At 50.0% G+C, this 25383-nt stretch overlaps 1 protein-coding gene across 1 annotated transcript in view; it reads right to left on the reverse strand.

Moving 5' to 3' along the window:
• Positions 1-15997: 15997 nt before the first annotated feature.
• The window catches only part of SMAD6 (SMAD family member 6), a 41711-nt gene continuing 32325 nt past the window's right edge, over positions 15998-25383 (reverse strand). Inside the window, exon 4 of the mRNA XM_023933632.2 lies at positions 15998-21518. Coding sequence (XP_023789400.2) covers positions 20977-21518 — 542 coding nt within the window. The 3' untranslated portion in view covers positions 15998-20976. The remainder of the gene's footprint in view (positions 21519-25383) is intronic.

Below are 25383 nucleotides of genomic sequence, written 5' to 3' on the forward strand. Positions count from 1 at the left end.
TTCAGGCTAAAATATTTGTTAGTCTAAAACCCTGCAAGCTTCAACCATAACCTTGCAATTTCCCTTGCATGTATCTGTGTTGATAACAGGTCCAGGACAGCAATTACTGGGCTTGTAAATACAAGCAAATCTCAGGTCTCAGGGCCAAAGGCTGGAACCAGAGCGTGTCTGGTGCTCAGAACACTGGGAACTGATTGTGCTCAGTGACACACAGACAAAGGATTTCCCTCCTAGATCAAGGCAGAGTACAAGATAAGGAGTTGCCTGGGGATCAGGCAATGATATTTTTAAGAGGGTGCTCTTGGAGTCAAATCTTTGCTCTTTTAGGAGCCAAAACCCCACAGGCTCAGGCTCCTTTCTCTTGAGGGCATGGAAGGGGTAGACAGAGCATCCTTTTGGGGTTGTATTTTTTAAACAAAATTTGCCCTCCAGCCACCTGTCCATTTACCAGCAGCATCTCACTGGGCTGTGAAGAGTCCATGTGGCAAATCCTGCAGGAAATACAGGGGGATAACCAGGACCTCAGCTCTTCTGATATTAAAATCCATTAGACTGCTCCAGGGAGAGAGTGGATGCCCCAGGGACACTCCAGTGCTCTAGAAACAGGACAAGGACAGGACAAGGAGACTATCCCAGTCTGACAGCAGAGGGTGGCCCAGCTCCAAACTGGTCCAGCTGGGCCCTTCCTATTCCTCAGCACTGGTCACACAGGCAGCTCTCCCAGCACAGCCCCAGCATCACCCCACAAACCCCAAAATGCCTCCAGGAGTTCACTCACGTGTCCACATCTGACAAACGGAGTGCAGGAATTTCCCTTCCTCCTTTCCCCCCTCTTTGGAAGAAGCTGCTCTGTGCAACCACCCCAAAATGTCCCCGTGACCCTGAGGCTCACCCAGAGCTCCCCACACTCTCTGGGGTGCCTCCAATGCCTCTCCCATGCTCAAGGTCCCAGATCAAACCCCAAAATCCCAACTGCAGTCGTGCCCTGTGCTTCACCCATGTCCTTCACCCTTTCACAGGGCTCTCCCCAGAGCCCCCCTGATCCTGACAGATGCAATAAAACCCTGCCCCAGAGCAGCCCTGCAGTGACAATTCCTCATGGAAATTCATGGCTGACAAAGGTTTGGGAGCAAACAGGACACAGTATCACTGGAAACAGCTCCTCTGATGCTCAGCTCCAGGCTGCAGCCTGCAAATCCCTCCATTCCCAGATTTTCCACCACTGGGGTTCAAGGCAGGAGCTGCTGCCCCTTTCCCAAGGCTCTCCCACCCCCAGGGCAGCACAGGGAAGCTTTTCTTGCTGCCATCCATCCCCTCTGCGCTTCACTCCCATCTTTTGGGAGAGAAGAGCTGCAGGACTGCCATGACCTTCACCAGTCAGGTTTCTCCTGGTCCCAGAGCCCAGGAATGCTCCTCTCCCAAAGGAAAAAGCCTTTTGTGAAATTGAGATTATTTCCCACCCCCCAACATCTGTCAGGGCCTGTGGAATCCCACCAGCTCAGGGCTCCCACCTCACCCTCCCCTTTGGATCAGGAAGAATTCAAACCATCTGCGAAGTCACCGCCTGTGTGCTAATGGCAGCTCGCAGAACACGTTCCTGTTTTATCTCAAAGGCTTCTGGTCTCAATGTGGAGTGTTGAAACCATCACCAGAGCTTCCCACCAGGCTTCCTGCACTGCCTGCCACAGCACAGAAAAGCTTTTCCCACCCAAAAAAGGCAGCCCAGCCCCTCCTGTGCACGTCCCCCAGCCAGGTTTGCTCTTCTCCCTCCATGGGGAAGTCCAGCTGAGGTTTGGGAGCATCAGGCAGTCACTGCTTTGCCTTCTGATCTCCCCAAAATAGAATTTTTAGGCAGACCCAGCCTAAAATGCGAGCTCCCTCCAGGCCCTGAAGGCCAACCGATGACACCAGCCCAAAGTGAGCTAAATGAGTTATTGCAACTGGTGCACGGAGGCGGGGCCTGAAAATGGCATTTTTGGCTTTCTGACAGGAAAAGGGAAATGCAAACCATGAGATGCCTTTGTTTTGAAGCTTGATAGGAACGAATTTGGGAGTGGTTTATCAGACATATGCACGGCACGTGGCCTCTGGGATTTCTCGTGGCTGAATCCTTTCTTGAGGTTTTGGGTTAGGGCTGAGCAGCCTTTGAAGGCTGAGGCTGCTCGGCAGGAGGAAACATTCAGGACTCAGAACCTGGGGGAGCTGAACCCGTTTTGTCAGGGAAACCCACATCAGACACATCCCAAATGCCACTTCCATCATCCTTCAGCACAGGGATCGCTCCCCTTGTGCCAAAGGTCCCCTCTGCCCGCTCCATGTCTTTATCCAAGCTTCCCCAAAGAGAGGAGAGTTCCCTTGAGCTCACTTCCAAAAGGTTTTTCAATGCTGACCACAAGTGAAACAGGGCAAGAACTCCCCAGATTTATTCTGGCTGGTTCAAGTGTTCACTTAAGGCTCAAGCTAAAAATGGGAAAACTCCCAGAAACCTGTAGGAAATCGTTCCACTCTGGAGTTTTCCTCTCTAAGCCCTGACTGGCCCTTCTGGATTGGTACCCAGGTGCCTTTTTGACCTCCAGCTGCAGCTTGGTTGTTCACATTCAATACAAAAAGTGCCAATCTTCATCCCAGCACCTTGATTTTCCGTGAGGATCCCTAAACCCACAAATCAGGAAGCAGAAGTGGCTGCCTCCTTCCATCCTTGCTGTCACTGCTTTGCTTTCTGACATTGTACAAATAAATCCTGCTTCCAACGCCGCTGAAACATTTTGTAAACATCTTCCAAGAGAAACAGAATGTTGTTGCTGCTGATTTCATCTGAGCTGTTTGTACACATGAGCGAGTTCTGGGGACTGCAGAGCTCTGCAGCCTTAAATAGCCCAGATTTTTCCTGTCAGGCCCACGAGCCTCAGTGAATCACTCCAGGGATCGCTTTGGTCCAGGAACAAACATTTTAGACTGAATGTTTCAAAGCCAAGCCCAAAGCCTTTGGTAGGGCTTTGGCAACACCACCAAGATTAGGATTATCAAAAAGAAATCTATATTAGAAAAGCCAGGTTTATTTCTCCAAAATCACAGAGTCATTTAAGTTGGAAAAAGAGCTCCAAGATCATCAAATCCAACCATTCCTGAGCCTCGTGTTCTCAGATAACTCAGGGGCTCATTAACACTTTTATCTTGTATGAGTTCACAAAAAAAACCCTACAAAAAAAAATCATAGAAGAGATTCTGTAAAGCACATCAGCACATCATTTATAACATCAGGTTTAAAAAATCCTCTTGGGATTTTTGTGAAAGTTGTGAACAATCCCCGTTGGCAATATTGGGATTTCACCCTGAGCCACAAAAGCCAGGACACCACAGTTTTAGGCTCATTCACATTTGCTCAGCAATACAATTTCTTCAGCTCAGTTTGGGCTGGTTTATATTCATTTTGGGACCAGCATTTTCTGTGAGGCTCCATTTTTATCATCAGATAAAATCCAGCATGGATCCTGAGCTTCAGGATTCACCCCTGGAAGGTGTCAGTGCTCCCCTGTTTCTGCCAAAGCAAAGGCAAGTCCTGGAATTGGTGAAATATAAATGCAAAAATATAATTCAATAAAACCACTCAGGTTTGGCCCATGGATTTTGCCACTCATGCAGCATCCTCCAAGGCAGGAATTGTAAACCAAAGGTGACATCCTCTAAAAACCCTGCAGAGCAACACCCTGACCTGGGGAAGGGGAACTTTCCAGGGATCTTTTCCCAAAACAGGGAGAAGCTGTTCCAAGGAAAAATCTGCTGGGTCCATCACAGCCTCTCATGCTCCCCTCTCATTCCTCTCTGCTCCATCCCCCGACTTTCCAGCTAATCTGCCAAAACCTGCATTAGAAATTCGGAGTATTTCTCTTAATAAATGGGATTTCTGTGACTTTGTGTTGGCTGTTGGGAGGAAACTGCAATAAAGAGCACACAAGGTCAAACCCCAGCTAAGCCCAGCCACAGAAGCCACCTCAGCTTTGGAAATCTGTGAGAAATAAGAAAGTTTCCAATTTCCAAGCTGGCCCTCTCCACCTACTGAGCTAAACAGGTTTGTAAATGGAAAAAAATCAAAATGGAAATGAGGATTTTAAGCCCCTCAAGAGATGTGATCCCACCTCTCCTGCCTACACCCAAGGGCTCCAGCAAGAGCAGAGCTGATGGGCAAAAACCAAGGTGCTTTTCACCAACCCTAAACCACATCCATCTCCTGTCCCATTATCCCCTTATCTTCCCATTTATTTCACACCCAGTCTGCAATCAAACACCCTCATACACTCGTGCTACTCAAGGGTTAAAATATTTGCTGCTCACACACCTGATGAGGTTAAGACAGAAGCTTTGGTGCTGATTAATCATTAGCAGCTTCCTCAGCACTGTTAAAAATAAATTCACACTGAAATAGCTGCTCTAAGAGCTTTTGTGGTGCTTTAAGTAGTGAAACATCACAAGTGCAAGATAAAATTTTAAAATGTATTTTTTATATTTTTATAATATGAAATTTAAAATAGATTTTTATAATTTTAGATATTATATTTTTTAAGCTATATTTTAAAATAATTTAACCTGGATTAAACTCCCTGCAGGGCCACCTCAGGTGCAGCAAAGTTGAGATAATGCACTTTACAGCGAGTGCCTGCTCCATGAGGGATTTTGCACTTGGATTCTCATGGTGATTTCTGTATAAAAACCCTGGGAAATGTCTTTTTTTTTGGTTATATTGATACAGTTACCAAGGACATTCCTGGCCTACAAGCACAAATCTTGGCTCCAAAGGGGACCTTCAGCATCCCTGGAGGAACAAAAGTGTCTCAGTGGATTCGTTCCCATGACAAAATTAAGGAAAAGATGATCTTTGGGGGCAAAAAGCAACAAACAGAGGCTGGACCCAGCATTGATAACCAGGCACAATGATCAATATTGCCAGTGTCTAATGGTGATTTATTAAACCACCCATCCTGGGGCTGTCCCGAGGCACTGGATATCCTGAAACCTGGGAGACAGAGCTGGAAAAGTTTCATATCAGCAAATCTTCTGCAGTTTTTCATGAGGAAACAGGCTCTGGCACCGACACCAGCACACTTTGCCCCTCCAGTGCCACAGGCTGCACACAGGACAGAGCTGGAACATTTACCTGTCCCTACAGGCACAGGAAAAAGGTGACTGATCTTATGAAATCTGCTAATTAACGTTTGTGAGGATGCCGAGATGAGAGTCCTTAATTATTTCCCAGCACACCCAATTCCTTATCACAGGACCTGCTCCTAACCCCACAGAACGCTGCTCTGCTTTAACCCAGCCCTTTTCCAGCCCAGTTTGGGGCTGCCCAGTGCAGAACAAGGCTCAGCCAAGCCCTTAAAGAACAAATCAGGGTTTTAGAGCCCAGCCTATGCAGGAAGATAAAACCAATTTCAAAACTCAAGATCCGCTCTCTGTGAAGAGCGCTGGGACCGCGGAACCTCCATCCAAACCCACCAAACTCCTGCACAGGCCCTTCAGCCCCAGCCTGGTGGGAACTGGCAGCAATTCCATCGTGCTGCATCCCCAGAAAATCTGCACAGCTCCAAATCCAGCTGTTCCAGCAGCTGCAAGGAGAGCAGAGGCTGGAGCAGCCACTCCAGTGTCCCAGCAGGGAGCAGAGCCCATCCCAGCCTGGCATCTGCTGGAATGGCCAAGGAGAGCAGGATCCTGCACAGGGGGAATCACTGTGGGCTCCTGTCACCTTGAGAATTCAACCTTCTGATCCTGTTTTTATAGTTTGTAGCCACTTTCCCAGGAAAGTAACAATAAACACAGATGTTTGTATATTCCATTAAAGAAATGGCTTTTGATGGACGTTTCTCAGCACCAGTGTGGTTGGGAAGGTGGTGACCTGACTGTCCAATCCCTGGTCCTTGTTGAGAATCTATAAATACTGAAACCACTGAAGAAATCTCTCTTTTTCCTGTCACACATTGAGCTGTGTCTGTGGGAATCATTTTGTGTCCAACAGTGACGGGTTCCAAACCTCCTCTGTGCCCTGGGAACACGGGATGGACACCCTGGGAATCATCAGCCTGTCAGAGCAGGGATGGACACAGCAGCCAGGTGATTTTGAAGGGAAGGTGGTTGGGAAGGTTAAATTCCTAATTCCCAATTAATTTTTCTTGCCTTGCTCAGGGCACCTCTCCCCTCTGCTCTCGGAAGAAAAGGCAGGATCAGATTTTCCAGCAGGACAAGGCCTGTGTGTCAGGAAGGTTTTCTTTCAGCAATGTGCTAAAGAAGTGCCGAGGGTCACAGGAGCTCTGGGATGACATCAGCCTCTTTACTATTAATCCTGTGTTGAATATTACCCAGGAGAGAGTAATTTTTAATGGGGCCCTGGTTTGTCTTGTTTAAACTTGCACATACCTGAGCTACTTTTAGGCCTAAACCCACAGAAAAGAAAATAATGCAGCTTGGCTTTAGTGCAAGCAAGAGAAGTGCTAATTCCACCTTCTTTTATCTGCACATTTACTCAGGAGTACAGAGTAAACAGACCAAAATGGGGATTGTTACACTGAGTGAGGCACACCTAATAATCCTGCACCATCCTTAATGCCAATTAACTCTGGGCCCTTTCACCGTGGCACTCAGAGCACACTTCAGGTGATACAGCTGATAGAGGAGGTGAAAAACGTGGTGTGACCAGCAGCAGTGGGGAAAGCTGAACTTCCAGGAGAGGAACGAAAGCGTTTCTCCTGGCAGCACGTGGAATTTTCTGTCCTGCAGGTCTCCAGGGCTTTATCAATCTCTAACCCCTTTCCAACCCCCTCCATGCTGTTATTAAACACGAGAGATGAGCCCCAAGGTGCAGGAAAGGAATTTGGGAGCCCAGTTTTGGTGCTAATCCCAGATTTACAAATAAAGCTGGGTGTAAAGGAGCTGAGCAGCTGTGCTAAGCTTGCCCACAGAGTCCCAGAACCACAGCCTGGCTTGGGGTGGAGGGAACCTCAGGAATCAGCTCATTCCACTCTCCTGTCCTGGCCAGGGACAACTTCCAGTGGCCCAGGTTGCTCCAAGCCTTGTCCAAGGTGGGAGGGAATCAGGCATCCTGTCCCCAGAGTGCTCTTATTCCACAGGAGCAGAAACTGCCAGAGGAGCCAGGACCATCTGTGTGAGCAAAGGACCAAACTCCACCGTGGAAAGGGCACCAGGGATGGGTTTTCCCTGCCAGGATGGAGGTCACACCCAGCTCTCCAGCCCATCTGTTAGCAATGTACCAACACAGCTCTCTCAAGGTGTCCCAGAAAAGCCTCCAGGAAATGTGAAGTTGTGTTAATGATCCAAATAGATTTAAAAAGGATTTTTTTCTAATTTTTTTTTTTTTTTTGGAACCATCTGTCCGCTAAAAATGGCAAAGAGTCTCCCATGGAATTCAGCTCCAGTACTGATGCCCAGCTGGACCAGCAGCAGCAGTGCCAGCAGAGGAGACTCTGGTCCCCACAGCTCCTTCCACACATTCCAGCTCCCAGATAACCCCAGGATGCCCAGAGCTGAGCAAGAGGAACCCACAGCCAAGTGGGGAAAAGCAAGAGGCTGCAGGGCCTGAATCCCCGCGGTGAGAGAGGGAGTTTTTCATTTTCATGCTCTAAATTAAGTCATCATCGGTTATTTCTGAGATGGAAGGTATGATCTCCTTTTCTAAATATACACCTGGAAGGCTGCCAGGGGAACACAGGCCTCCAAAACCAACAGGCAATCCAGCCTGGAGGAGAGGAGAAACCCTCGGAGACCTGGGGAGCTGCTGGAAAGGTTTTTCACAGCAGGGAGGGGAAACCTTGGTTGGATTTGGGGATCAGGAGAGGTCCTGATGCAGAGCAGGGAGGAGCTGAGGAGACACAGCAGCCCTGGAGTTCAAAGGAGCTGCAGAGCCCTGCATCCAGAGGGCTCTTGGCCATCCTGAGCCAGAGCTGCTCTGGGATGAGCTCAGCTCCTCTCAAAGCTCATGGCAAGGCTGATGAAAAACCGGCTCCCAGCAGGGACAGGAGCTGTCTGACACTCCAGGCTGTGACAAAACCAGGCCCAGGATCCCAGCATCCCCACAAAGGTGGGATGTTCCGGGAGCCAGGAGCAGCAGGACCCACATCCTGGGATTTACCACACCAGGGGCATAGGAGGCTCTAAAAAACAAAACTCCCAAGGTTCTGCTTGCCCATCAAGCCCCAAGAGTGATGGTTAATTAGGGAGACGATCACTAATGGCAACACCCTACAAGGAGCCTGAAATTCTAAAGCTCATTTTACAATTCCTTAAAAAGAAGGCACTTGCCTGAAACCAGATTTAGGATGTGGACCACAATTATTTCCCCATTTACCAAACTGGGGCATGGCTCACTCCACATTTCCTATCACAGCAGCTCTCCCATTCTGCCAAAAAGTTTCTCCTCCGTGCTTGAAAATAAATTAATGTAATGAAGAACACGTCCATATTTCCATTAAAAAATAACAATTCTCCCAAAAGATTGCTGGATTTATAAAAAACTGCCCCAAACATGGGTAAGAGACAGGGCCATTCCTGCTCCCTGCTAATGGGGTGTTAAATTATCCCAATTACAAGCGTTGCAATGTCACATCTTTAGCTCCATAACAAGCAGCAAAATCTCAGGCAGGGCTTTTGGCCAAAGGCGATTGCTTATCAAACCCAGCGCCAGAGAAAAATGATAACTATTTCCTAATGCACCAGAGGAATGCTGCAGTGGGATGCAGAGCTTCATCAGCCAGAGAAGAGCCCCTTGTGGTTTGTGTGGTGGCAGGGAGGGCTGAGGCTCCTGCTGGAAATCCAGGAAGGATTTGTGGGGGCAGGGGATTTTGATTTTGCTGTTTCTCCCTGCTCCTCCTGGTTTGTTTAGGAAGCTGAGGGTTCAGCTCAGCCAGCTGAATTCACACAGAGGCTCAGCAGCTGCACGGTGAGGATTTGTGGAATTACAGAATCCTTTAGGCTGGAAAAGACCCCTAAGGTGGAGTCCAGCCATTAAACAGCACCAAAAGCAGCCTGGCTGCAGGAGCAGTCAGCAAAGCTGGGATGGGTGTCCCAAGGGCTGCTGCCTCCAGAAATCCTTCAGCATCAAGCTCAGCCTCACCTGAACAAGGAGGGATGAAGATCTGCTACCCTGAGCACCATCCAGCTCTGTGCAGGATACACAGCACACAGATTTCTCCTGTTTGGAGCACAGCAGGATTGCTCTAATCCCACAGATTCCCAGGTTTTGATTGGAAAGCCTGCAGCAACAGCTCCAGCACCCCAATCCTGCATCCCAATCCTGCTGGAACCTGGATGAGCAAAGCCTGCACTGAAGGGAAAAATAACACGGGGGGAGGAAGAAAGTGAGCTGAACTCTGCTTAACCCCACAACGAGTGCAAAGGGATTTCTTATTTTCTTCCCTCTGGTTTGTCCATCCCTAATTAGTATCTCAGAGAAAGCCACGTCAGAGTTTCGTAACCCCACCAGAGCGGGGAGGCTCAGCCAGGACTGCCTGGGCTTGCAGAAATTCAGAGTTTTTGCTCTGTCCTCCCAGCACTTCTCCCAGGCCAGAGCACGGCGTGTGCCAGGGACCAAACTGCCAGACATCACAGCACTCTTTGGCCCAAAAAATCCTCAAAAGGCCACCAAAATTGGATTGTCTGGGAGCTGGAGCTGCCTGGCCTGAAGCCAGCACAGGGAACGTGCTGGATGGGACCAGGAATGGAGGGACAAGGACTTCACCATCCAAAGATTGGTCCACAAAAGATAAAACTACAGCCTGCAGCTCCCTGTGGGGACAATTCCCCCAGATTCTGTCCATTTAATCTCAAGGGTGAGGAGCTCAGCTTTGGGAGCTGCATCCACACCAGGCACAGCTCCTCGAGGCACAGGAGACTGAGATGGAGTGGGAAGGATGCAGCCCCCTCTCCATCCCAAAACCCCAGGGCCAGCAGCTGTCTCAGGGGTTACAAATACTACTATCCATCACTAAAAACCAGGATTTCTCATCCCAGTGGGTATTTATGGCAGGGAACCACGGACACCGCCTGGAAAGCTCGGGGAAGGCTGGAGCACTCTGTGCTGCAGTTGGATTTTAAGGGCTGGTTCCTGCCAATGGGTGTGTCAGGAATATTCATTCATAACAGCCAATTCACACCAAAAATCCCAGACTTGCCATTAGATATCCACAACAAAAGTCAGGTCTGAGAGCTCAGCCAGGCCAGGGAACAAAATCAGTGCTAAATGATCCAGTATCCAGCCTGGGGAGTTACATTAAACCACCGTGACTTCCTAACAAGCCAAAATATGAGGCTGCTCATGTAGAAACTTTTGATCCTAGAGGACAACAAGTGCTTAAAAGGAATCTCTTCCATTCACCAATTCCTCCCACTCCTGGGCCACCAAAGCCTGGCCAGGACATTCCTTGGTGGAGAGATGAAGATTTTACAGCAGATGTTGGAGACTGAGCTTCAGAGCTCCACAGGACCTGCTTCAGCAGGGCTTGGTGCTGCCTGGAAGGTTCCAGGGGTGTCCTCAGTGCTCCTCATCCCCACTCAGGGCTCACAGCTCCTCCTGGAGCCATCAACAGCCAGAGGAGGGGGCTCCATGGGAGGGATTTACTCCAAAGGAGACACATCCTTCCTGATAATGTGTTCCAGCTTCCTTTTCCCTGTTCACATCTGGGCTCTATTTCTAGGTAGCCAATTTAGCTCCGTGCTTCCACACATGGCACTGCAGCATCTCTCAGAGAAAACCCTTCCTCTGCTGAGAAACAACCCCCAGCAGTGTGTAAAGCTGGACAAGGAGTGGCCAACACCAAGAAACAACAAATCAGGGAGGGGGATAGAAAAAAAAATAAAAAAGGAATAAAACACTGAATAAAGCGGTGTGACAGCTCTGGAAAAAACCAAGCAGAAATGATCCCGTTTGTATAAGATATTCCGAGAGCCGGTGTCAGTCCATCATGGTTTGTATTAAACCCAGATGGAGATCATCTCCTCTTCAAAGAGAAGTGGCTGTAGTTGTTACAGTCGGCCCAGCTGGTTTTAAGCTCCCCTTTTCCCTGCAGTGTAATATATCCCGTGCTCGTTGGAGCTCACGTCCCGTGGAATATCTGTGCAATTTGTAACCAGCACACAATGCGGCTCAGCTGCAATTCCATAAATCACCCCGCAGCCTCCGTTTAATAATAAATCTTCTGATAGCTCTGCATTGCAAAGGACCAAGCAAAGCTTTGAAAGGGTTTGGGTTTTGTTTTGGTTTGTTGGTTTTTTTTTTCCCCCTCGCCTTTCGAGGAGAAAAAGGGATTCAAAGACATTTGCAAAATCCACAAGGGGTCAGTGTCTTGGCAGAAATCCTCCTCCAGCGCTGAGGAACACAGGCATGGCCCCAGCTCCAGGATGTTTTTAATACTCCCAGACAAGGGAAGGATTTGTGGGGGCAGGGGGTTGATTTTGATGTTTCTCCCTGCCTCCTTTTTTTAATGAAAAAAAAAAAAAAAAAAAAAAGCAACTCAAGCAGCAATTCTGCTTTGCTGCGCTGTTTTTGTGCTTCGGCACGAGTGACCTCTGAGGAGTGGGAGAGCTCTGGAGGGGGATGCTGACCTTGGACCTGCATTGCTCAACCAGGGCTGGCTGCTGGGGCCAGGCAGGGAGGGGGCTCAGCCCCAGCAGCTTTCCCAGAGCTCAGAAACGTCCCCTGTGGGATGCCACAAAGGGCCAGTGGGATCACAGCCCCTCGATTCACCCCACACTGCTGCAGCTCCATGGGGAGCTCAGGGCTCCCCACTGCTGCTCCCCAGTTTTTGGGGGTTTCACCCCCACCGGGCCTGGGGACTTTGGCCAGGCAGGATGGAGCAAGGGGAGGCTGCACAGCAGAGTGGAAAGGGTCAGTAACACCCCAAAGCCACATCCCAGCACGGGGCTGGCGTTTCTGCACACACAAGGCCTCAGAGCCTTAAGTAAAGCCCAGTCCCCCTTCCCTCTCCTGACCCACCTGAGGGCCCTGACACCAAAAACAGGCCTAAGGGAGGGATGGAAACTGCAGCATCTTCCAACCCAGCCTGAGGGGGAACAGGGCATTTCCCAGCCCTGATCAAAACAATGGCCCCAGAGGTGTTCCTAAAATAAAGAACACGTCCAGTGTCGCTACTGAAGTTCATTCATGACCACAGAAGGAGGCTGAGCTTTTCCATCTGCTGCATTTTCCTGCTCACACGGAGGATTCCGAGTTGTTTTGCTGATTTTTTGATTGCCTCAGGGGCTGCTGCCCCAAGAGGTGATGCCCAGGGGCCTTGACTTGGCCTCCCTTTCTCAGGTGTGTGGCACCAGATCAGCCCAAAGCCACAGGAGGGGTCTGAGGGGGAACTGAGGGTTGGTGAGAGAGGAAGGATTGCCCAAGTCTTACTCAAGGAGCAGCTCTGACCTCCACACACCACCACTTACTTATCATGGAGGAAACATTTCACAACATCACATTAAAAAAATTCTTTCACATTTAATAAACCAAAGTTTGTGACCATTAAGCTGCTATCAAAAGCCTTTTGGAAATCTCAGCTTGTCTAATTTCAGGCTAAAAAGCTCCAAGAACATTGGTTAACTCCAAAAATCACCACAGAACCCCTTTCATCCTGTTTGATCCCAGCTCACGTGCACATTTTTGTGAGAGGTTTCCTAAGCAGGAATTCAAGGCTATCAAGGCTTTTTTTTTTAAGGGAAAAGCAATGCTGAGCTCAGTTCCCATCAGGGCACCACACATGAAGCCACCTCAGGTGCTGGGAGGTTCCTGCCCCAGTTCCTACAGCTGTGATTCCACAGGTTACTGATCCCAGGAGCAGCAAAAATCCTGCTCATTCAGCCCCAGCACAGGGGACAGCTCTGGCCCAGCTGGGTGAGATCTCCAGTTTCAGGGACTGATGAAACTGGGAAGCAGAGAGGAAGAAAGTTCTCCCATCACATTCCCACAGATGGAGGGCGATGTCAGATGTTCCCTCCAGCCACTTTCTGGAGAGCAGAGCTTGGATCCTATGGGGGATTTCTCTGCCAACACAACCAGCTGGAGGAGGGGAGGATTTGCCCCCGTGAAACAGCAGAAGCCACAACCAGAGGGGATTTCGTGCAGCACAGCTCAGTTGGGACTTTCCTGGTGGAGACTCAGAAAAGCAGAAGAGCCTTTGTGAGCATCCTCATGTACCTGCCCCTGCAAGCAGATCCAGCACCAAACCTCACATCCAGAAACCCACACCTTTGGCAGTTCTGAGAAGCAATAATGGGTTAATTATGGACTTGCCAAAGCTATTTTTAAACTGCTGCTGTGACAGAAGAGCTGCAGAAGCTGTTCCAGCACCAGCTTCCCTGGGCTGATGGTCCCACTCCATCCCCAGCATGAGAGCTGAGCCATGGGCTGGCTCACAGAGAAGAAAGAGAAAAACATGCTGAATTCCCCAGCATTTGAATCACGGAAGTGTTTGCCAAGAATGGGCCTCCCTCGTTACAGTTTCATAATTCTTCAATGCTCTCAGCCCCGCTCAGACCCCGTTTGGGTAATAATTAACTGTTCCCAGCACAGCCCTGCGTGCTCCGGCTTGGCACACAGACCTTCCCAGCTAACAGCACTGAGGAGTTTATTTCTGCTAATTGCACTGTTTTGGAAGGAGAAGAGGAAGGAAAGCAATTTCCAGAGCAGTGTGGGGGTTTTCTTCTCACCCTTCCCCCCGGCATCCTTCGGGAGAAGGCGCTTCACACCCTCCATGGAGCTTCCCCAGAAATGGGTTGTGGTTTCAATTCTGCATCCCCAGAGTGAACACAGATCCCTGCTGCCAGGGGAGGAGGTCCAGCCCTGCTCCACACACAGGCCTCAGGGGTGGCGATTTGGTTCCCTTCTCGGAGGGGTTGGTGCCACCAGCCTGGAGAGCCTCGTGTCCCAAATGCCACCCACGACCTGAGACCATCAGATGGACAGTGAAATGTTGGATGGGACCAGCAGGGACAAGCTGCAGAATCTGCTCCCCCCAAAACCTGCAAGGGAAGCTCTGGGGACTCTTCCCTTGGCTCCCATCCCTGTTCTCTCCCACTGCATGTGCTTGTCCCTGGGATGCCAGGCACACCCTGGGGACAGAGCCAGGCTGGGACCTGCTGCCACTGGGACTGAGGCACACAGGCAGCTCATCAAAAATCACACAGGCAGCTCATCAAAAATCACACAGGCAGCTCATCAAAAATGTTTTGTGGTCATTTCTTTAGGTTCCTGCCCCCCCAAGGGGTGCAGAGACGCTGGGGGACCAAGCAAGTGCCACCGACTCCTGCCCCACTCACACATTCTATGGCACTGGCAATGGAAAACCCATCCTGGACATTTTGAGAAGAGGCAAGAGGTCAGAGGCACTTTATTATTAAAAAAAAAATAAAATAAAAATTTAAAAGATCAATCAATGAAGTTTCTGAGAGTGTTTTGTAGGAGAGAACAATCTCCTTTCCTCCTCCCTGTGGCACAGGCTGGTGCCCACTCCCTGTCAGCGCGGTGGAGCACCCAGACAGTCCCACCAGCCCTGGCACGCCCCAGCCAGCCCAGGCTGGCAGCTGGAGGGTGCTGGGGCTCCCAGCACTGCCAGGGCTGTGGAGGGAGGGAGCTGGGATGCTCCAACCTCTGAGGAAACTCCTGGCAGCTGTTTTAGAGCAGCAAGGAAACCGTGAGCTCCGGGGTTCCTCTCTGTGACCACCAGCCCATGGCCCTGGCATTCCCAGACCAGCTCCCAGTGCCAACCCCTCCCACAGATGTGATCATAAACACAATCCCATAAACAGCATCCAGATGTCATTTGGGAGGCTCCAAAAACCTTCTTGATCTCCTGACAATGGTGCCCAGAAGGATTTGGAAAGCTGACAGAAAGCTTTGAAGTTTTATGTGATGTGCTTTGGACATCCACAGCAACAGCTCCACTGCTCCCATCCCACCAGGCTGAGCAGCCTTCCCACATCCCAAGGGGCTGCTGGGGCAGAGACACCAGCCTGGATTCAGGAATTGGGGAGTTTGGAGGCTGCTCCACCCTTTATCTCCACCCTGGGGGTCTGGGAACCATCCTGACGTTACCTGAGGAAAGCAGCACTTAGGACATTTCCTCTGCTTCCCTGTCCAGGCTGCAAATACTGTGGGAAAAAACATTCCCAGGAATAAATCCGGTATCTCCAAGCCTGGCAGCCAGCAGAACACGAGAGGCAGGAAAAGCAGCACATCCCAAATCCAGAGAGGAGCTGGGGGGGTTCATTTTCCAGCCAAGTTTCCTAAGGAAACACGGGAATGAGCCACCCTGCCTGTCCATCCCCACAATTCCTGAAGCACTGACTGGCCTTTAACCAAAACTGTGTGAGGATGAGCCAGAGACATTCCCTGGGGTCTGAGGTGCCACCCCCTTCCTGCCCCTGCACAGGGAAACACAGCAACGAAATCCAGCTTTAATAAGGAACCACGAGAGATGTCCCAGCCCCAAATCCCACAAGCAGAGCCTGCAGCTTCTCAGGGCAGCAGGGAAATCCAACCCTCACCTGCGATTCCACGGCAGCTGGAGCCCCCCGAGCCCCTCCCCAACAAACACCTTCGTTTTCTCCAAAGCTTTGCCTCTCCACAGGCTGGGGGCACTTCCCACCATCCTCCCAGGGCTCCATCCCACTTCTCCAAGGTCCATTTGCAGCTTTGTCCCCCTCAGCCCCGTGTCCCTCGAGCCAGGGCTGGAGGGAGGCTGAGAGAGTCACATTTCCCCAAGAAATTCCGGGAAAAGCACTCCTGCTTTTAATGAGAAGAATTTTTTCCCTCCCCTTTGCTCTCTTCCATAGCCAAGCTAATAAAAATGGAAAGCAGTAAGAAATTCCAGCAGAAGGGAGGTGTGGGGGAGGAGCAAAGGGAAGACACCACTCATTTAAACCTATCCTAAACAGAAGATAATTAGCCACATACATCCCAGAAAGAATAGCAACAGTATATGCAATTATTGGGAATGCACACTTTAAGAGCATTTGCCAAAAATGCCTGTTTTTATTAAAAAGGAATGGTTTCACAAAGGCCCAACTGTAAGAAAGGTTGTAATTTGCCCAAATAAAACTTAATTTGATCCATGAAATAGCTGTGGTTTATTGTGTAATATATGTGCTATGTGTTTTAATTTAATAGAATCCAATATAATTGTGAGCCAGTTGAGTTTCAGAGCAATTTTGGGTTGTTCCCACAGTGTGCAGAGCACAGATGCCACTTTGTGCATCGCACCAGCACATCCATAAATCAGGAATATAGGAAGGATTATCCACAAAGCAGCAAGTAATGCTTCATCACACTCCAGACAGAAAATGAGACCTTTTCAGGGGAGCAAAAGGAGTTATTTACAGGAAATATCTCGGGATGCTCTGCACTCAGCCAGCTCCTGGATGCACTTTTGGGGTATCAGCCATGGACCCCGCTGCAGTGCCCCCAGCCCAGGTGAGGGGAGATGAGGTGAATCCTTGTTTTTGTTCTCTAGGAGGGTGGTGGTCCTTGCTGGCAGCTGGTGAGAGCAGATCTGTGCTGTCCCAGCAGGGACACACGGAGGGGAAGGCACCAGGCTCTCTCCTCTCCCATCTCCTCACAAAGCTGAGCCTAAACCAGGCCAGGGAGCAGCAGATTGGCCACCAGCTTCTCTCCCAAGCCCAGGCCATGCCCTGCAGCAGGACCCACAGCCCTGTCCCCACAGCCAGCTCCAGTTACCTGCATGAGACACTTTGTCCTGGTGTTTGTCAGGGAGAACCCCACAGCCCTCACAGCTCCAGCCCAGCAGCACCTGGCAGCTGTTAAAGCTCTTCCTCCACCTCAACCCCACCCCAGAGGAGGCAGAGCCCGAGCCTGGAGCACCCAGAGGTTTGGGAAGCACAGGTTGATGTGTGAGCAGCTCTGCTGAAAGCATTAACCCACATCCCAAAGAGCTGGAGACCTTCCACACACGCAGCCCGAGGAGCTGAGCACCATCACCCCCCAAACCAAACCAAACCTCCAGCTCCTTCCTCTGCTCCAACAGGGATTTCTGTCCTTTCCCTCAGCCCACACAGAGCCCTGAACGTGAATTCCAGCTCTGAATTACACACTGAACAAACCCCTCTGCTTTTACTGTGGAGATAAAGCCTTGAGGAGGAGGATTATGGCCCAAGGACCAGCAGCCCCCATCGAACTGTGGCCAAACCTGTGCCACAAAGGGCTCTCAGCATCTCTTTCTAAGAAGAGCTGAGAGTGGATGAATTTAGCAATAATTTCTTTTCCATTCTGCCTGGTGAAAAGCATTTCTCAGTCAGCAGCAGTGGAAGTGGAGGACTGGGATGATGAATGTCTGCTCACAGGAGGAGCAGCAGCCTCTGGGTCCCACCAGCAGCAACTGCCTGCTCCCCCCAGCCCAGCAGAGTTTTAAAACCCATTACTGCTAAATGAAGAGGATCTTGTCAAATAAACACACTCCACACACCAAAGGGCTCGGGTCCAACACCAGAATTACTAATTGAGGATCTGCCCTGGAGTGGACTCAAGGTACACCCACAACACCAGGAGAATCCAGCTGGGGCCTCCAGCAAAGCCTTGGCACTCACAGAATTGTCCAGCGGGTCTCAGTGCCTCAACAGCAGCTCTGAACAGCTCCCTCTGTCCCACAGAGGATCCACGAGGAGCCAGGGGAGTCACAGCACCCATCCCAGGCTGATGGGGCCCGAGGGCCTGGGGCAGCTCCACCTGAGGAGTCCCTGCCTTGGAGGGGTGACAGGGCCGGCTGGAGCCCAGCTGAGGCACCAAACCCAGCCAGCAGCCCTGTCCTGCAGCAAATCCTGCAACCAATCCTGCAACAAATGCACCGCCTCTCACACAGTCCCTGATAATCCAGAGCAGCTCTGGGGTCAGTGCCTGGCTGGGGCCCTTCAGCTCAGTGTGACCCCTGTGTGCAGCACAGCTGCTGCTCCAGCACTCACACAGAGAAAAAACACCTCACTTCCCCCCTGCACTGCCCAAAACATCCCCCCAAAAAACCCCCTGTGATTTGTAACCACAGGGGTGACCCAGCAGCCTCCTCAGGACAAAGCTGAGCCAGCTCCAGCTCCAAGGGAGCCACACAAACCCCAGAGCAGCACCAGGAGCTGAGTCCAAGCACAGCCCCCCTCCTGCCCAGGGGGATCTTCAATTTCCACCCTTAAAATGCTGAACACCACACAGACATCACAAAACAAGGAACGTGCCACTTACCTCTGGAGCTGGGAGACCCCAATTCCTGCAGGAAGGAGGAAAAACCCCACTGGGAGAAGCTCAGGAGACCACTCAGAAAAGAGTGAGGGTGTGCCCACCCTGCTTTTATAGGGGCTGGGGCAAAGAGCAGCAGCTGTTGGTGCCGTACAGCTGAATCCCATCAGCTCCTTCATCAAACCCAACCATGCCCAGCTGCTCCTGCAAACCTGGCGGGGAATTAACTCCTCTTTCCCCCTGGAAGTGCCCTCCACCCACGGCCACCACCCCAAGGTGACAATTCCCAGCTCCCACAGGGACACAGGGGATGCACAAGGCAGGCTCCAGCTGAGCTCTGAGAGGGTCCAGTGTGGAGCTCAATAGCTTTGAAGTCCTAAAGCTCCTTGAAAGAGTTATAAGTTTCAATGATTAGAAGGTATTAAAGGGGCAAAATGAGACAGAAAAGGATACTTGATGTCTTATTTCATTGCCTCACCATAAAATCCTTTTTTATTCCCTTTAAAGCCCCGCTGTCAACTGAAATAAAACTCCAGATTTATTCCTGGGGAAGTGCATGAGTAATGAAAAAAAGAGAATTAAGCACCATCAGTGGATTGCACAAGGGAAAGCCCAGAGTTAACCCTCAAATCTGTCCTTGGTGCTTTTTTTTGTCCAAAATCTGGATGAAGTGGGTAGAAAGTGGAAAAAGGTGGCACTGCTGCACAAGAACAGGGAGCAAAGGTGTGAATGTGGTGATGGGAAATGCTGGAAAAAAGGAAAGGAAACAGGGAAAACAACTTTTGCTGCTGTTTCCCAGGTAAACTGAGGACAGTATTAGGAGAAATCTCTTTAAAAAAGCCCCCAGAACCTAAAAATGGCCTCTTGATGGACGGTGTGAAAGCGATACAGAGAGGGAGGTGGGTGGTTTGGCAGGACCCACCAAACCTAAGGCAAAGGGATAAAAAAACCCCTGCAAAGCTCTTGGAAAGCTGCTTTAAATGAGAGTGACATGTTTTGACACCGTTCCCTCAGAGTGGCTGTAACACAAACAAAAATTAATGATGTCAAGTATTAATACTGATGCTGCAGGAATTCAACCAATGTGGTCCCAATTAAACATCAAATATGGTTATAATTTGAAAAATGACTGCTGGAATGTCATTGCGACATTCCCTGCTTGGGTCCCACCCAGGTTTCTGTGCTTCCCTGTGGGATGCAGCCCTCACCATCCTCCATCCCTGGAAGTGTCCAAGGCCGGGTTGGACATGGGGCTTGGAGCACAGTGGGATGGTGGAAGGTGTGAAACAAGATGAGATCTCAGCTTTCCTCCAACCCAAACCATTCCAGGATTCCACAATTCTGTGATTCCCCACCCTCACTCACGGCTGTGGCAGGAACATCAGGTGCAGGTGCCAAAATGCAGGAGGACATGCACCAGGAAGGCTTCTGAGGAGCAAAGTTAGGCCCTATTTAATTCTTGGAGGTCTCATTGCATCTTTTTCTCTGGAAAAATGATGGTGACAGAAACACCCTCTGCAACCTCGAAAGCTTCCCAGTCCCTGGGCTCCAGAGGCTGGGATTTTATGGGAATCAAAGGCACAGGGATTTGCAGCAGAACTCTAGAGGACTTGGCAGAGCTACGCCCTGGCAATAAATAACTCCCCTGACCACGCAAAGCCCGTGTCCAACCTGCCCCTGCCAGGCCCAGCACAAGTCAGAGCAAAATCATCCTGATTTTATCCCGGATTTCCAGGGAGAGTAAATCAGCCGAGACAGGCACATCTGACCAGGACATTTTTTTGGCTGCAGCTGCTCCTCAGAGTAAATATATTCTTCCCAAAAACTCCTGGATCATTTATTGCCTGGATGACAGAGTGGGAGATCTACAGGACAAAGCTGCTCACGACTCCTCAGAGGCACTGGAGACATTCCCGAAATCCAGGCCATGCTCCAATGGAGGATCCACCCAACCATGAGCTGTCTCCGTTTGTTTCTCAACCATCAAACACGTCCAGGACGTGCAGGGCTCACAGACAACCCCTGGGTAAGGCTGAAAATCCAAACTGCTCCTGCTGGGCAGCTTTGTGGCCATGGAATAATCTGCTTTTCTCCAAGACCCACTGATGAAGATTAATCAGCATGAATGTGGATGTGCACCCTCATCCTCACCATGAGCTCAGACAGCCCTGAGTGAGAAGAGCTACAGATCTTGCTCTCACCTGCTCCCAGTGCTCCCTGGCTCTCAGCCTCCTCTAGGAACCAGCTGCAGCCTTCCAACTCATTCATTACTGCTGCCAACTTCAGCTGGGGGGGGAAGAAAAAAGACAAATCCCCCCCCATAATGCGAATACTTTATTATCAATGAGTGACTGGTATTAGCTTTTTGTCTGGGTATTAATAATATTTAAAAAAACCATACATCAAAATTAGGGCTTTCTCCTATTTTTGCTGTATAATTTTTGTTGTTTTTTTTTTTTCTTTTTTTAAAAATCTGTATTGAAAGAATTATATAAGCCAAAGTGCATTTTCTGTTTTTTGTCCATATACACATTGCACCATACATAAATAATTACATTGTAAAAATGACTCCATAATTACAAGTATAATATATATTTTCATATAATATATAAAACTTTATATTAAATCTAGGTAGATGATATTTGGGATAGTCTGTGTCTTTTTTTTTTTTCTTTTTTTTCTTTTTTTAAAACTTTTTGTGTGTGTGTGTGTGTTTTGTTGTTGTTTTCCTTTCGCCAGAGGCGTTATCGGTTGTTGCTGAGTAAGATCTCCAGCCAACAAGGACACGAGGTGATGAACTGTCTGGAATAACACGGCCCCCAGCCCTTGGCGAAGCTGATCCGGACGCTGTTGGGGTCGTAGGGCCCGTCTGCATAATCCAGCTCGGCCGTGTGCTGCAGCAGGCAGGACTTCTCGTAGTCAAACACCTTGATGGAGTAGCCCGGCATCACCTTGCGCACGATCAGAGTCCTACAGTTGGGGATGTCCAGTGTCGGGGAGTTGACGAAGATGGGATGCTCGCTGCGGTTGTAGGCCCACACCCCGTCCGGTTCCTTGCTCAGTAAAATCCCGTAGCCAATTTTACTTCGAGTCCTTCTCACAGTCTCGCTCCTGTTGTCCAGGTTTAGCTGTCCGAGGCAGAAGCCGTTTCCTTGAGGTAGGTCGTAGAAGATACTGACAGACTGTTCGTACACTGTGTAGAGGCGGCCCACGCGCGTCCGGTGCTCCCAGTAGGCCACGTTGCACCAATGGCTCCTCTTCATGGCATCGGGCGACGTGCTGGCGTCTGTGGGGAGAGAGGGGGAGTCAGGAGTGCTGGGATCACCTGGGAAACCACAGGCATGGGGGCTGCGAAACAGCTCCTCCCACCCATCAGCTTTGCTCAGTGAGAACCTCAGCTTGTGCTCAGCCCAACCCTTGTGTTCAACTCAAACTTTATGGTCAACCCAAAACTGGTGCTGAACCCAAAGATGGTGCTCAACACAGACCTTGTGTTCAACACAAACTTCATGTTCAACCCAAAGACGGTGCTCAACACAAAACTTCTGCTCAACACAAATTTCCTGCTCTTCTCAAAATCTGTGTTCAACCCAAAGATGGTGCTCAGTCCAAAAGCTTTGTTCAACGCAAAGTTCACACTCAACCCAGAACTTGTGTTCAAGCCAAAACTGGAATTTAAGCCAAAGTTCATGCTCAACCTAAAATTTGGGTTCAACACAATCTCCAGGTTCAACCCAAATTTGTATTTAACCCAAAGTGCATGCTTAGCCTAAAATATGTGCTCAGTCCAAAGTCCATCTTCAACCCCATATTAGTGCTCAACGCAAACTTGTATTTAACCCAAAATTTGTGTTCACCTCAGAAGTTTAGCCCAAAGTTTGTGCTCAGCCCAAAATACGTGCTCAACCCAAAGTCCATCTTCAACCCAAAGCTTGTGCTCAACCCAAATCCTGTCTTCAATGATTTCAAATGCCACCAAGAGTGGTGGCTCAAGCCCAGTGGAGACCCCACAGGACGCTCACCATCTCCCATGAGCTCAGCACATCTCCCTCTCTCCAATTTAATGCCCAATCCTGTGGCTGGGCCCGTGTGTCCTCAGGATATTTGAGTTCCTCCCACCGGAGCCGGTCCGGACGCTGTCCCAGTATCCTGAGCCTGCTCCCCAGCACTGCTCTGCTCCTGCAACCCCACTTCCCGAGCCCAACTTGTGCCGAGTGACCCCAGGGGATGTCCAGGACGTGCCTGGATGAGTGACCCACCAGGAGTCTCCTCTGTAATATTCTCTGTCAGCGACGCTGATCCCACGGGGAACATGAAATCTGAGGAAGTGTTTCATGCCAAGGGGGCGTAGCTGCTAGGAACTATACATGTCCTTCTAAAAACCCATTGGAACTCTCTCCAGACAATGAGAAACGTCTCTTCTTTCTAGGAATTACATTCAGGGAAGACAGGAGGGACGCAGGCTGCCAGAAATCTGTTTCATCTATGATGCCTCCACAATTTATGATGCCTCCAGAAGGAAGACAGGAAAAGAAGGAGCCCCAAAGAGGGCGAATTAACCACTTGCCGAACATCATTCCTGCTCCCACCACACCGGTTAACAGAAAACCGCCGTGGAATTTCCAGCAAGGAGCTCTGCTCCGAGCCAGCCGCGCTCCGTGGCCGGCATTAAGCTCCCTGACAATCCCTCACGTGCCCGCGGCCTGCTGACCCCGGTGCCTCCGTGCCATCACGTCCCATTAACTCACCCACGGGGTGATGCCATTATTTTGCTCCAGAGCCCCCATTGACACACCGGATTTCAGGCACAGCCCCGCTTCTTTTCAGGCTCAAATTACCCCGGAGGGGACCAGGCTCCCCTCCCCATTAACCAGCTTTGAATTAAGCGGCTTTGTTGGAGTTTAACTGGAGTTGTAACTATACAAATTTGAGGGGAGGGCCACGGGGGAGGAATGCTCATCAGCCTGAAGCAGCCCCTTCACCCACCACAGGTCACGCTTTTGGGGGAACCATGTGAGTTTGCTCCCCTTCACCCACCACAGGTCACATTTCTGAGGACACCATCTCAGTCCATCCTCCCACCATCAAGAGGAACAACTACCACTAAACCAGGGTGTTCATCCATCTTCCACAGCATCCAGTTTCCACAGTTGTTTTTCCCCTGGGACATCCTACAGATGCTCCCAGTGCCTTCCCAAAGCTCTCCCCAAATTCTGAGCTTTGCTGTTGCCCCACTCAAGTGGTCTGGGGGCTACAGACCAGCTCAGGGCCTTTCATGTGCCGGGGCTGGAGGCTGGTAGCAATTACTGAGCTCTGCATCTGTTTAACCTCCCAACCTCCTCAAAGCCCTCCATGCCCATTAGCTATGTTGGTTTTGTTATTACATTTTTGAGAAATTACTGCTCAGCCCCTGCATTTCCCTTACAGATTAAGGATGGGACAGCTTCAAACCTCCGGTGTCCCCAGCAGCTCCATTTATCAGCAATAAACATTTAAATGGGAGTTTCTCATGGTTTATTGTAAATTGATGTACCAGGGGGGAAGTGAAGTTGGGGTGCCTATCCTACAAAAATATTTTGCTGGAGGTGTCAACACCCGTGGTGCCATCTCTGCTTTCCAGGAACTGGGAAATATCTAAGCAAAATCATCCACGAAAACAGGAGAAGGGCTTTTCACATGCATCTGAAACAGCTTAATTAAAAGTCCTTCCTTGCATCTTATGGCAGGAACTTCACTGCATCCATCCCTGAATGCATCCCCCTGCCAATATGCTCCTCATCTCTGTGATGCCATAGCTCCAGCCTGGCACTGCCAGCTCACAGCACTCCTGGAGATGTCCTGTGCCCCTTCAAACAAACAAGGACGTGAGTTCCAGGTGGCTGCACCTCAAGAAGTGAGAAGTTTCCTCTCAACCCACTTCTTCTGGCCAGGGGAGAGGAAAGTCTTCAGAATCCAAAGCACAAAAAAGCCCCAGGGAAATAAACCCGTGGCAGGGGACAGCTCAAGGCTCATCTGGGCAGCCCCTGCCCGCAGGAAGCTGTCGCAGGCTCCTCTCCCTCCTTTTATCTCCCAGTGCACTCAACCAATTCCTGCAAAGATGAACTCATCCCGCAGCCCTGACATAAAACAAGCACTTCAGCAAGCCCCCAAACCAGGGGGGCCTGTGCTGTGTCTCATCCCCTGCCAAGTATTAGTTTCGCCTCCAGCTATTAGCCACTACCACTCTGCAGAGAGCAGGGGCGGCCGGCGCACCACCACCTCCTCCTCTGCCTTTTAAATAAATATTCCACTTTTCCCTCCTCTTTTTTTCTGCGCTGCCCTTTATGCACAGACAAGAAAATCCACATTTTGTTCTGTTTTCTCCCCCCTCTCTCCCACTTCTGCTGGAACAGAGGCGGGCTTGTTAGCGTTCTTTTTGAAGAAAGGAAAATATTTGAGTCCCGCAGTGGTACAGGAGGGGTTTTTAACAACTATCATTGTAGGCAGCTACAACTTGTAGCAGCTCCAGAGGGGCTGGCGTCAGGGCTATCTGCTCCATCAAAGCCACCTTCATCCATCAGATGGAGGGGCTGAAACTCTGCCTTGTGTTTACTCCTTCCTCCGCGGCAGCACATCCCAAAGTGAATTCAAACAATTAGAGATAAAGGAACAAGATAGGAGAATCAAACCCAGAATTTAAAGGGAAAAAGCTCCTGCGTGGCTCAGGCAAAAGGAATCTGGGTCTGGGAATAAATGCAGAGAGCAAACATTATAAATCCTCCTGGCGTTCGCAGCACTGCTGCTGCTGTCGCTCCCTGCAGAGTGTGGAGGTAAAGAAAATAACTTGAGGTTTGAGACTATTTGTGATTTGACAGTGTTTTATGCCAGTAAAGTTCAAAGAAGTGCTTTAAAAGAGAAAAGAAAGATGCTTTTTTCCAAAACAAAACGCTGCACAGTCCCACTGCTTGATGCTGCACTTAAAAGCAGCATGGAAAACATGGGCAGATCATGAAACACATGAAATAAATGTCTCTGATTCACATTTGGCTTTTCCAAAGCCACCAAACCTCCTCTCAGCGGGTCAAACACCCCCTAAAATACATGGCTGCAAGGAAGAGCTTCTCACAACACATTTAAGAGGTGCCCATAGGGAAGAGCACGCAGATGAAGAA

The sequence above is a fragment of the Cyanistes caeruleus genome, chromosome 13, assembly GCF_971803275.1.
Source record: "Cyanistes caeruleus chromosome 13, bCyaCae1.hap1.1, whole genome shotgun sequence".
NCBI classification, from domain to species: domain Eukaryota; kingdom Metazoa; phylum Chordata; class Aves; order Passeriformes; family Paridae; genus Cyanistes; species Cyanistes caeruleus.